This window comes from Galleria mellonella, unplaced genomic scaffold (genome assembly GCF_026898425.1).
Source record: "Galleria mellonella isolate WM207_F2 unplaced genomic scaffold, CSIRO_AGI_GalMel_v1 utg55, whole genome shotgun sequence".
NCBI lineage: Eukaryota > Metazoa > Arthropoda > Insecta > Lepidoptera > Pyralidae > Galleria > Galleria mellonella.
The window spans coordinates 4711421-4725425 of NW_026442115.1; the positions used below are offsets into that span (position 1 = coordinate 4711421).

Genomic DNA, 14005 nt, shown 5'->3' on the forward strand with positions numbered 1-14005 from the left:
CGTTACAAAACAATATATATGTTTAAACTTACAGCCAAAGATTTACTAATAACCATACGAATATAGGTACCAAAAAATAATAGGTGAACCAGCCAGCTAAGAACAGATAAAAAATAATGTAAAATTTTATTATTAATCGTAAAAGGCGTGAACGTATGATAAGCATCTAAATAACTAATTAATGATTCTTTCCATCACTGACACTTATAAATTAAACTTAAGTAGGTAGGTAGTATTATCACTGCGACATTTTGAAAGTGTAGATGGTGAGAGGATGAGTTAGTGAGAGAACGAATAATAATTTAATTTACACATAAAAATATAATATATTCTTCAGATTCTACATTAGTTATAAAAAAGCAGAAACAACATTATTTTGAGAAACATGCGACTCACATTCGTAATTAACCAAAAAAGCTGAACACAGATTGAAGATCGGTTGTGATCAATCAAACTGTCAGTTTAATTCAGGCGATACAGCTAATTGACTAAGAAATTAATGACTGCACTCAACCTTGTTGATTGGTGTGATGATGGAGTAAATATAATGTGTCACCGTGCGACTAAAGAAACAAACCACAATACACCGGTGCAAGAGGAGACAAACTCGTAATAAAACCTTTACATGCTAATGAATTTTCATCCAGATTATATGCGTAAACTTAAAAAATAACCGACATTAACCGATTTTAAACATTCTTTCACCTAAAAAAGTTGTAATTCCCGTAATTGTTTGTATCTATAATAAGTTTACTATTGTAATCTTTTAGAGAAAACAATAAAGAGTATCCATCTATCTATACTGATGAATAAACGCAACAGTGTTTACGTAATTGTTAAAAAAACTTAACTTACCTAATTGACATGGGCATTTCTAAATACTTCTTTTTCTAATAATTCTACTACATGGCAATTTTCCAGAAACTTTGCACGAAAGTCGTTAGCTTGGATAATTCGTTTTCAAAGCGGCGATGTAATTAATTAGATAATATTAACAGTGACTGTTTGTAGGATTCCATCGCGATGCGGTACAACGCGTGGAGACGATCCGCCTCGCGCCACCTGACCAGGAAATACTGGTGAACTTAGTGTCAGCTCACGAACCACCAGCTTCTTATATCAAGCACGTCTGCTATACTAACTTCACCAGGTATGTACACCATAAGTTCCAAACACACAAACAACTGAGTAAGGAGTTCACAAGAAGTTAGGCAGAGAAATTTGTACTACATGTATATTATATAAATATTATACTTGAGTAATTTTAAACAGTACTGAAAACAGTAATGAATTATTCTAGTTCTCTATATGCCACTGACTTTAATATGAGGCTAAAATTACGTAATATATACATTCATTTTACATTCATTGTCACCTTAATTTAAGAACATTGCCCTTTAAGAACATGTAACCTTAACGTTCTAGAACTATACATTAGAAATATTTATCCGTTTTTCTCTTTAACGCCTATTTACATTACTATATTGTAAATATTCTAATACGAGTATGATTCATTATTAGAAGTTTAGTTTATGTATTCCATATAACGGTGTATCCGTTATACTTAGGCACATGATGCATTAAGAACACTTAATTTATTTAAATACTTCAAATATTTTTTCGATTTTCTCTTGCATAGTGTACTAGTTTTTAGTCATAAGTCATACAAGCCTGTCGTTAAATATTTAATTAATTAATTAGATCTTCTAGGCCTTCTAATGGAGGGTAAGGTGGGGTCCTCGGGGCGGGCCCCTCTGTCCCTAACTTCAACTCCGGGGGCAACTACCCTCGGATCACTGGAACTATGCCTCGCTATGTGAAACGTGGTCTTCTAATACGTTGTTGGGCGTCTTTTTCTCTCTTCTGAATAATAGAGTTATTTTTTTTAATAATAAATACGTAAGCATTTAAGTATATATACATACCTTCTTATTGTAAACCTTTAGCATAGCCTGTTTAAATACGTCTGTAACAAACACACAGTTAAATAGTACAAACTTACATAGAATCCTTTCGTCTGTTGTCCATAAGGTCTTGTTTAAACTGCCGTACATTCTGTGTATAGACTTAGTAAAAAATATTGTAATGTATTGCCACTCTTTTATCACAAGTCGATTACGGGAATAAAAAACAATATCCCGAACCTATAGCTAGTGGTCAATAAAGAACTTGTAATCCCGCGTGTAAGTGTAAAATATATTGTCTACAATAACTTGGCACGGCCGCCCAAAATTCAAAGAATTAAAAAAGTATAATAAAAATATTTACGAGGTTTTGACCAAGGAATATAATACTTCTCTAGCCGCTTCTGAAGACGTTTCCTCACAAACAAAAACAGAGCATCGTATCTTTAAATGGTCACACACATTGAAGTAAAAAGTTAGGGGGGCATATCTAGTTGACGAAGACAATCTATACCAGTGAACAATAATAAGCGAGGATGAAGTTAGTCAATTATGATGAATTCACCAGGAATTACTACGATGACTTCTAGACAGGACCACGCGGAGGTTATTCTAATAGAGCGAGCGAGCGATGTAGCTGACGAAGACGAAGAGAAGGGCGAAGGAATATTACATGTGTATACTAAGAATATTGTAATATGTTACCTTTATAACTTTCAGATTAAATAGAATATTACGGTATAAAGCACAATATTCGAAATCTAATAAAAAGAAGGAAAACGTAAAGTAAAACTGAGCAGCGTAAAGCGAAATCACTTTTCAAAAAGTTCTTTTGTCCTACTTAGGTCCAGCTATGGCCCTGTAAATTGTAGTATAACGTTCTCGTGTAAATCTAGCAATACATTGTAGCGACACACCGCAAGCACTTGCTCTAATACCACAACACTACGAGGTCCGCATCATTTATCTCCGGTCTATTGTAATGTGAAGTTTCTATTTTTACTTTTTATGTGTGCTGTGTACGACAGTCAACAATATCAGAGGCATTTTGTTTACTGTTGTTGTTGCCGTGCACTGTTCAACCAATGGGCATTCGTGACTCGTGAACATTTTTTTTTTAGCCCAATACTAAAATAACAATAACAACTCTGGATATACTACACATCGTCCTTTTGGTCACAAACTAAGCAGATAGTTAAACTTAAGTATTTTTTCATAATATACAACGTTTAAAAAAAATCTAAATTAATGGAAATAGAATTGCTTATGAATATAAATGTTTATTCTTTATTGTACACAAGAAGAAATAGTATCAGAAAAAGAATTAAATATATTAGTGCACAAGGGCGAGTTTATCTCTAAAAGAGTTTTCTTCCAGCAAACCCATGTTTATATTGCACGGAAATCAGTACCACCTGAGAAGTGTGTTAAATCGCTACACCATCAAACGTTAAAGCCGATACCGCCTATTCTTTCTACAGGTTCCAAATTCAAACTAATTAATCAATAATAGCTACCATCAATCAAAGCGCATACGCAGTGTTATTGGCTATATCGATATGCCCACGATGATTAATGTATCATCCCGACATTAATTGCTCTGTGGACGATTAGATAGCCGTTTGTTAACTATTGTACAATTATACTACCGCGGCACGTGTACAACCGTTAAACGACTCTATTGTTTGAATTGTAACGTAACGGAAGAAAAAAAGCACTGTTTTGGAATATTCATGACATCTCATTTAGAGATCATTATCGTGTTTGTTTGGTTTGCACACATCGTCAACTTTTTGTATGAATTTAAATTTAAAATAAAACCGGCCAAGAGCATGCCTGTCACGCTTTATTAGGGTACCGTAACTGTTTTCAGTCTAATTGGCTGTATTTATCTCTGCATAATGATTTTACATTTCGCTCCATAAACATGTAGCATAACGAATTTAAAAAAAAAAATTAACACGAATAACTCATATCGATTGCAAAAACGGTTTGGTATTGATAAAGGTAATGCATACGAAAAATACTGTTATCATACTGTTTTTTTTTTTCCATTTTACTGTATACACACACACTACCCTTTGGTAATTAATGCTCCTTACCACTCTGGATATCTTACAGAGTTAAGCTTCACAAAGTTAAGCTGTTTTACATCTTTATAAAAATAATTTATATAATTTGTAATCTTTATCTGCAATTAAATATAAATTACTCTGGTAGTGTGGCAACTACGGGCAAAACCCCCCCAAGAGGGAGGCTTATGTCCAGCAGTGGACAGTTAAATGATAATGATAAAATCTAAAGAAATAAATACAGATAAATAGAAAAATATTCTTTCCGAAGTCTTACCCCCTTATTCAAAAAAACGTCAAACCTCTCATAAACCTAATTTAGCTATTTAAGTGTTTTGTTTCTTTCTTTTGTGTTAAATAATCAGTTTAAATGAAAGTGACAAAACAGCATAATAGTTGAAATAGGTTTGTTGGAGGTTTTAGTTTTTATAAATAAGAACGTTAAAGTTTAATAACTGAATTTACGTGCTTATAGTATTTAAAGATTTACCTTTAACTCCTAACTATTGAGGAGTTGTACTTTCCATTATCAGCTCTGCAACATAAAATCTCTATATTATTATATATATATATATATATATATATATATATATATATATATATATATATATATATATATATATATATATATATATATATATATATATATATATATATACAACCAGATGCAAACATCTAAATAAGTTTTAAAAAAATATGAAACATCATACATGTACCTGTAAAATTTGAGGACAGCCCTCGATTTCCTTAGTATTCCGTGACCAGATCCTAAGTTGGTAACGATGGGACCAACTCAGAAATATACTCTATTGAATAAAAAAATATACAGTCGAGGATATAACTACTTACTTTTTTGAAATCGGTTTCAAAAATATTAATCTTAGAAGTAATAAATCATCAAACCAATACTGTGCAATTTAATAGTATATATTGAAATAATATATACATATATATATATATAATATAATATACATATAAATAATATAACATTATGATTGAAACCTACTCTTAACCATCAACCTTAATTCTGTAATGTCCATTGTGCTGTTCATGATTATAGCTATAGGCGACGGTTAGCACTTTCTATCAAGTGGGCCGTCTGCTTGCTTGCCATTTCAAGTCATAAGAGCTGACGGTCCACCAGATGGAAAATGGCAACTGTCGCCTATAGATATAAACAACAATATGGTAGGTAACATAACCTATATATAAATTGAAGTTACAATAATAGTAGTTTTCCAACACAGTAATATAAGCAGAAACTTAAAAACTAAATTGAACGTGTAAGAAAAAAAAGGTTAAGGTATATAAAAAAAAATACAACTGATTACATTAAAATATGTATGGATTGATTCTAGGTACGGATATCCATCTCCTATCTACGTGAACGTAGTCCGGGATCCGGTAGAGCGAGTAATCTCGTGGTACTACTACGTGAGGGCACCCTGGTACTACGTTGAAAGAAAAAGAGCCTTCCCAGACTTACCGCTGCCTGACCCTGCCTGGTTGAAAAAGGTAATTTATGATTTTGTTTTGATAAAAATAATTTCATTCTGGTAAAATTAGTATTAAATAATAATAAAAAAATTTCTTTGTGTTGTGCATACATTATTACATGTATGTATAAGTATGTTTCGATTGAAGAGTGGGATATAACTCGAAATTAAATGCAGGCATAACATCTCAAGAATAGCAATTAAGAACAAGTACCATGGGTGTCATGTTATAATTTTTTATATATGTACGTTAGTTGTTCATCTCTATAGGCAACGATTATCACTTTCCATCAGGTGGGCCGTCAACTTGTTCGCCTTTCTAAATTATATAAAAGTTACTTAAAAATAATATAAAAGTAAATAAGAAAAGGAAAAACAAAATGAAAGAAAATTACCTAGAAGAATCATTACGTCGACCGATATTTGTACTACTATAGATGTAACGACAAAATTAATTGATGCATTGAATTCTATATTGTATGTAGCTGAAATAATGAGGTCATAATTTTAAATCGACAGGCCGTTTGTTCTGTACAGTATGGCTTCTTTGTATGCAAGTGGGAAAACAACTACATTGTATCAAAGATATTAGACTAGCATTGTATAAAATACACGGTGGAATTTAATTTTATTTTCCGGCGACAGCGTTACTCTCGGCTATCAGTTTGCGCGCATCACGCCACGATCTCTTCAGAGGCTCTTTATTATCTCCGGTCGATCGTCCTACGTCAATTTGCAGATCAATCGATCCACAATCGGTCACGCGCAACGCCCGTTAACTGCGCCGGAGTTGATCCAAAGGAAAAAAAGCGTGTAATTCGCGCTCGACAACGACCCGTAATTGATGAGATAGTATGTTTTTACAGTCCAACCGTCTATTTATAGGCTTATTATTTATAAAACTAGAAGGCACTTTATCTCTCGCGTATCATATTTTACTAGTTATTACCTAACATTTTTTATTTAAAAATCTCGTTATATCAGCAACGAGGCTTAAATTATATCATATCCAATCGACTAGTCGTCATACAGCGATGAAATCTGATGCAACCATCTATTTGCTCTTTGTTTGCAATTTTATAAACGAATTATATGGTTCAGGATCTTGCAAATAGAAAGGATTCATAAAATACGAGTATTTTTATGTTATACTCATATTCGGTATATATAGTAGGTATGATCGCTCTTTTTTTGACGATGGATGGTGTTGTGACCTAACGACAAATAATTTACACGAACAAACCAATGATCAAATCTAAATCAAATTATCGATATTAGATCGAAAAGATATCTGAGACTTTAGAAAGTAATTGATTAGTTTGAGAACATTACTAGGAATGTAATTTAATCAGAACCGCTTTAATACATTTTTCAGTAATGAAATAACCTACTAAATTTATCTTTAAACACATCCTAACTCCACCGAAAGCTCACTTGTTTGCAAATATATAGGTACTAGCTCCGAAATGTAAGCCATACATTAATATATCCATTGCCTATAGCTAGTGGTCTGACACCTCACACCAAGTTATTATGAAAATTAATGGTATCTCAGAGCAGCTACGTTGTGTGCAGATTTTTCCTAGTCAATTATTAGCCTATTGTTGAACGGTTGATACATCGAAGAAGGGGCTACAGGCGTGGGTAGACAATAGTTAAACAGAGTTTGTCTAAATACATGTTACTCATGTCAGGTCAGAACTCATTTAATGGGGGCGCGCAAAAAATAAATTACTTTTGTATCGACAAAAAATTGACGTTTTAATTACATTTTCGTACAAACTGTCCATAATACACTTGTTAATGTTTTGTCGGAACTGTCCAAACTGTTTTGTCTACTTTTCGATTGATGCTCTCTTATTCTACCTTCGTCGATTAACTATTCGAAGAATTGCAACATCGTTCTTGTCTTATGAAATAATATCGTTTATATTATATATAACCATTTCTTATTTATTTAAATAATTGATTTTATGTAAAAAGTTGTTATATATACAATTTTATTCTAGTATCTATATCTAATAATTAGATATTAGGTTCAGAACATAATTATTTATGAATTAAAAATTTTTACTCATATCAGTATATATATATATATATATATATATATATATATATATATATATATATATATATATATATATATGTATATATACTAGCTGACTCGGCAAACGTTGTTTTATACGTTATTTTGAGAATTATATATGAAAATTTTAATCTTAATAAAATAAAAATGGAAAAATTTATCAAAAAAATATTTTTTTTTTGGGGAGGGTCACCCTTATCATTAGGGGTATGAAAAATAAATGTTGGCCGATTCTCAGACCTACCCAATATGCATACAAAGTAAAGCCGTTTCGAAAGAGTTTGGTAACAAACACCGTGACACGAGATATATATATATATATATATATATATATATATATATATATATATATATTAATACCACGAAATTCTCCGATATTAATCGATTGGAATAGCACGAAATATCCCGTTTTGTCCATCACAACAAAAAGTTAACAAGTTAAGTCTGATAGCGGTAAACTTAATACAAATGACCACTTTTTCTGTTTTGGGACAGTCTAGTCTTTAAATACTTCCTGTGAACCGTTTTCAGTTTCCAAAATAACATTGTACGCCACTTAATTTTTTCCGGTGTCTTACACCAGCTAAGTGTCTTTTTGACTATACCTAGTCATTGTACCATGTTGAATTATTATGCAAAGAAATCTTTCTAAAAAATAAAAGAAATCTTTATTTTTAGGCAAATTTGAAAATGTCATATGATGTTAAATCCTCCATTTACAGTCTAGGTGTATTAAAGTTTAATAAATAAATAAATCATTTTAATAAAGATAATGAATCTTCAACTTAGAATGGCAAACAAGCTGACGGCCCACCTGATGGTAAGTGATAACCGTCTCCTATAGACTTGAGCAGTACCATGGACATAACAGAGTATACTGTTTCGCCCATGCGTTGCCATTCCTGAGGACTCAAGTGTTATTCCTCTGTACCCTGTAAATTCACTACCATATCCCACCATTTAAACCGGAACACAGCAATGCAAACAACTACTTCACGGTAGAAACACGAATGGGACAGAGGTGACTAAGCAAACGAATTTAGTACAAAGTCTCCTCTCTCTGTACGTTAAAACAGTAACATCAATACTAAAATCGTTGCTGGTATTCGAATACCACAAGTACTCGAAATCTATATTTGAATATCGAGTATCCGAATTCTGTATATTAAAATCAGTACTCGAGTCAGGCTGACTCAGCATAATAAATATGATGCATATATGTTACGTGAATGCAGGACTTCGAGACGTGTGTGCTGAGCGGCGACCGTGAATGTCGCTACTTAGAGGGCGAAACGCACGAGGGCATCGGAGATCATCGTCGACAAACTCTCTTTTTCTGTGGTCATGAACCCCAGTGCACGTACGTATATATATTCTTTATTGCACTAAAACATACAGTAATAATAACAAATTAATAAGAAAGTTAGCAAAGGCAAACTTATCTCTAAAAGAGATTTCTTCCAGTCAACACAAACAACACAGTGGCATAGGAAGTAGTGAGTGGGCAGTAGTAGTGCTAAACAGAAACTAAAATAAATATTTACATTAATTATAAATCATTATATATATTGTACGCCTCCAGTTTTGTAATTTTATCAAATATAATATATCTCGTCATATTTGTACCTTGTGCCCTTTCAGCGATCAATACAACCAATTTATTGATAGAGTGAAAACGAAATCAGTTTTACCCGTGGTTTCTCTATTTTTCTCGTCTGTACACTTATTTGCAATTACATTATCAGCATACACTTCTAGTGATAAATATCAATTGAATTAGATTAATAATAATAATAAATGCAACTAAATCCATATTTGTTCAACCACATAAGTAGGTATGGATTTATTCTCTTACATTACAGGCCATTCAACACTGCTGCAGCGCTGCAGCGAGCCAAACGCGTGGTAGAGGAACAATACGCTGTTGTGGGTGTGCTCGAGGACATGAACTCCACGCTGCAAGCGCTGCAAGCTTACATACCAAGATTCTTTGACGGTGCTCTAAAGCTTTATTGGGGTGAGTTTATATGATGTGCCATTTTGTAATGTAACTATTGTGAACAATACCTTAATTTGGATATTGATATATGAGTATACTGAATAATAGCTTCAAATATATGTTCAAGAAAAATGCAATCTTCACATTGTCACTTCCGATGTTATTAATACTAATGTTATAAAAAGAATAGATTTGATTGATTGTTTGGTTATTGTTTGTAATAGATAAACTCAAAATCGACTTTAAAAATTCATTATCAATGAATACATAGGCTATATATTATTTTCGAAGTTTCTATGTACCCCTGCGAAGCCGGCCAGATCCCTAATCTGATATGATTCGTTTCTTATTTTTTTTAAATAATGGTAATAAAATTTACGTCTTTTGATAAAATTTACTATCTAATTATCTTAGACTATATCATGTACCTCTTAAATCAAAACGCCTATATTTCTACAATCAGCAAGAAAGTTCATCATCTCTTTTGCTAATTTATAACGAATATCAATTATTTTAATGAATCTTTAAATATTTATATCTTATATAACGATTTATAAATAATAATAATAAAAAAAGTATTGCATATAAAGATATACACCTATGGGCTACGGTAGTTTCGAAGTTTAATATATAAGTATAAAATGCAAAATTATGCCCAGCACATTAGTGGCTAAACTAGGGCTAGCCTGTGTCTTAGACACCAACGCCTTCAAAGAGATACATATTTTCGTGCAAATAAATAAATTCGTAATATTCTCTACTATTGCAGAGGAATTGAACACATTCAACCGTATCAACCGAAACGCCTTCAAACCGCCCGTCTCCGAGGCCGTCAAGCAAATAGTGCGAGCTAACTTCACAAGAGAAATCGAGTTCTACGAATTCTGTAAGCAGAGATTGCATATGCAACTAAGAGCATTAAGAGACCCTACTATAACTCTCCCAACAACCACCAGGAGTCAGAGGAGACGACGGGCTCATCGATTAGTGGGGAGGAAGTAACTAAGGACTTGATGGGACACCCATCTTTTGTAGACTGTTTGTGAATTTAGTTAATAAAGGACAATTATGAAGTACCTATACTTCATTTTGTATGAAGTCGTCTTGTAAGTTGTTATTCCGCATGTTTTTGATGGAATTTAGAAACGATATTTGTGAATGTTGAGCATTTGATAATCATGTGAATGTAATTATGACGTCTTATGCAAATTGCATTTTGTAAATTATATCAACATTCAGATATTTATTGTGCTTATTGGAAGAGTATGTAAAAATGAATTATTATAATTTAATTAGTGAATTTAAACACCAAGTATGTCAATCCAGTGCGACGTGAAACATGTTATTTAAGTATACTTAAACATAACCTTAACATACATTTCAGTTTACTATTTTGAACAACCTGTCAATATAACTTTATCGTATTTACCAGATAATGAAGATATAGAGGCTACGAAGGTACGATGCTATAAGAGTGTGTGACTGAAGATTAAAAATGTTATGAATCGTATAAAATAATAAATTTATGTATTTTATCAATTACTATTTTAATAGGACTGAATTGTAGAGCTTGTAGAGTATTAGCTCAAAGATCTTACCTCGATTGTTTTAAAGCATTTTCAATAAAGAGGATTTTCTCAATCCATCAATGCCTTGTATGTTACATGGTATCTGTGCTATTTGTAAATCGATTTTGATATTTATTTTTGCAATCGATAGGGTTTATTCCCGTATTGATTCTATATTAACATTACCACGCTTCAAGTCACTATATTTTTTTAGCAGATTTTAGTAGAATCTTAAATTATAACTTATAAATTCTTGATTGTTTTTTATTTGTTATTCATCAACTCTTTTCATATATGTGGGAAATGCGCATTTTTTTTAAATTAACAACATTATGCCTAGCGTGAAAAATAGAAAGTCATTTCCTAAATTACAATATTACAGGAAATTTTGTGAACTAGTGACTTTTATTATCACTAAAGAAAATGCCTTCTAAACCTAATAAAATATATAGCTTTCTTTTATTTATCTCATTATATTAATTTACTTTTTTATAATATACTAACTGCCGCTGCTCGCCCAGGTTTCGTCTGGGTACACCAACGAAGAAAATGGGATCACATCTTTCCTATTTTAACCCAAATTTTATTCCATACAAACCATTCCATACATAATTCAGCACAAGCTGACAATAACAAACACAACAAGAAGAATTAAACAAACCAAAAGGACAACTGTACCAGTCGTTCTGAAGTGATGTGATTACATACATTCGCCAATTGATTTTTTATTTTATACATATTATGTCTATTTATTGATTATTACATTCATTAATATATGGATAAAAATTAACTAAAATTAATAAAATATATTTTTTTTAAATACAGACAAATCTGTATTAAGACGGCGTAACTATGTACGAGTATAGGTACTAAGGTATACCTGATAAATAATATAGGTGAAGTTTTTAAAGGTTGATGAGTTAATGACATTTAATCTGGTTATATAAGATCACTTATTGTAATTAATCTTGCTTCAAATTTTGTATATAACTAATTTTAGATTAAAACGGCTTTTTTTAACATTTTTAAATAAATATACATAAGGTATTGTTAAATATGATAGGACCGATGGCTACAGCATAATTCAAGAAAATATCGGATTTAGATGTTTTATAGATAGATAAGAATGCCATGTGTTATCATTCCTTTTCATCCTATGGATGTCGAATTAAGCGACTAAGTATATAAAGCACGAAATGCCAGTAAAACAGAAGTAAACCTTGAAATAAAATACTATACTAGGCCGCTTAGGTAGCTCGGTAATAGTAATATTCTCCCCTATTTCGCCGTGTAGTCCCGGCATAGAATAGGCCACCCCCTTACTTTCCTGTGGGAGTCGTAAGAAGTGACTAAGGGAGGGCGAAAGATGAGCAGCAGCGTCCCTCTTTAAACATTTTCAATGCCTAACTGCTATTGCCAATCCGCCTGCCAAGCGTGACAGCTACTGGCCAAACCCCCCAAGGGAGAGGCTTATGTTCAACAGTGGACAGTTAAGAGCTGATATGATGATTCATTAATATGATCATTCTCCCCTAATAACAAGAGGATCGTGCCCACTATTTGCATGTTAATGTGGTGTTATAAGCACCTCATACAAAATCCTTATCTACATAGTATTTTGAATTGTAATATGTATTGACCGCCTTATATTACTGTAAATTTTATTGCTATTTAATTGTTATGTAATTATTAAGTTATTATAACAACTGTAATTATAAGAAATAATTTTGAGCATAATTTTATTTATCATAGAATAGGTGCGTATTGTTAAAACCATGTAAATATGAGATGAGGTGATACATCCAAATGACAAATAAATTGCTATGGAAGTAGGTACCCCTACAATTGTTTAAACATTAAAATGGCACTCTAATAATCATATGTTTGTGAAAAAATGTTGTTATTAGTGGAAATAAAATTCATTTCGTTACTAACACCGTAACGTAATGGCATTTGACTACTTACATTTCCGAAAAGTGCCTATTAAATTAGAATTTTACTAATATTCTAATTATCATTTCACCTTCTCAAATTATTTTATATACATCGATAAATTAAGATGATGCATAGATATTAAGATAAAATATTTATTGGTTAATTTCAGTAAATAAATAAAAGAATAGAAACGGAGCTATGTACAGTGTAACTTTATTGGTGTAAAAGGTGCTATTAGACGTTCGAGAAGCGATTTCGTAAACAATGGTAAGATTGTGTCTATCTGGATAAACTCTGTAAGGGATTATTAAAAAAAAATACTAAATGATGGGCACCTTAATTTTTTGGAGATAAAATTGAATATGTATTTAATAACATTTGATTCATAGCCACATATTTTCCGTAATGTTATAATAGACTTACGTATCGTTTAACTCCAAGAAATTCATGAGTTTAAGATATTTGAAATAGAAGGACAAACCTATTAACAGAAATAAATCATAATTGTTAATAGAAAAATTTCTATTATATATTCATTGTTAATATAAATTTTCAGGCTTCAACCTGCAAATGACTCGGTCATTTTAAATTATACCTACTTAATTAAAATTCTACTCAATGAGAATATTTATTTCGATATCATATGACAAATTGTGATATTTTCGCCTTTTAATAATAAAGTGTTAAGAATATACATGGATCTAAACTTTTTATTTGATAAATTATATTACCTACCTTCCTTTCAAATTTAGATCGTGACTTCCAAAACTTATTTTACACAAATAATATAAAAGCAGACTATAAATTTTATTAATAAGCTGTTTATCTACAATATGACCTCTGTGCGGGTCATAATAGTATTAATAATACAAGTGCAAAATAATCAATAATATATCTTATATAAATAGGTGTAGAGGCCAATGAACCAAAAGAAACTTCGATGTA

General features: G+C 31.6%; 1 protein-coding gene across 4 annotated transcripts in view; it reads left to right on the forward strand.

The window, feature by feature from the left end:
* Positions 1–10855, forward strand: part of LOC113521436 (heparan sulfate 2-O-sulfotransferase pipe) — an 83148-nt gene extending 72293 nt beyond the window's left edge. For all 4 annotated transcript variants that reach the window (XM_031912892.2, XM_031912891.2, XM_052899000.1 and 1 more), the window contains exons 6-10: positions 1012–1150; positions 5335–5491; positions 8794–8918; positions 9421–9575; positions 10327–10855. In XM_031912892.2, the coding sequence (XP_031768752.1) occupies positions 1012–1150; positions 5335–5491; positions 8794–8918; positions 9421–9575; positions 10327–10559 (809 nt within the window). In that variant the 3' untranslated portion in view covers positions 10560–10855. The remainder of the gene's footprint in view (positions 1–1011; positions 1151–5334; positions 5492–8793; positions 8919–9420; positions 9576–10326) is intronic.
* Positions 10856–14005: the final 3150 nt, after the last annotated feature.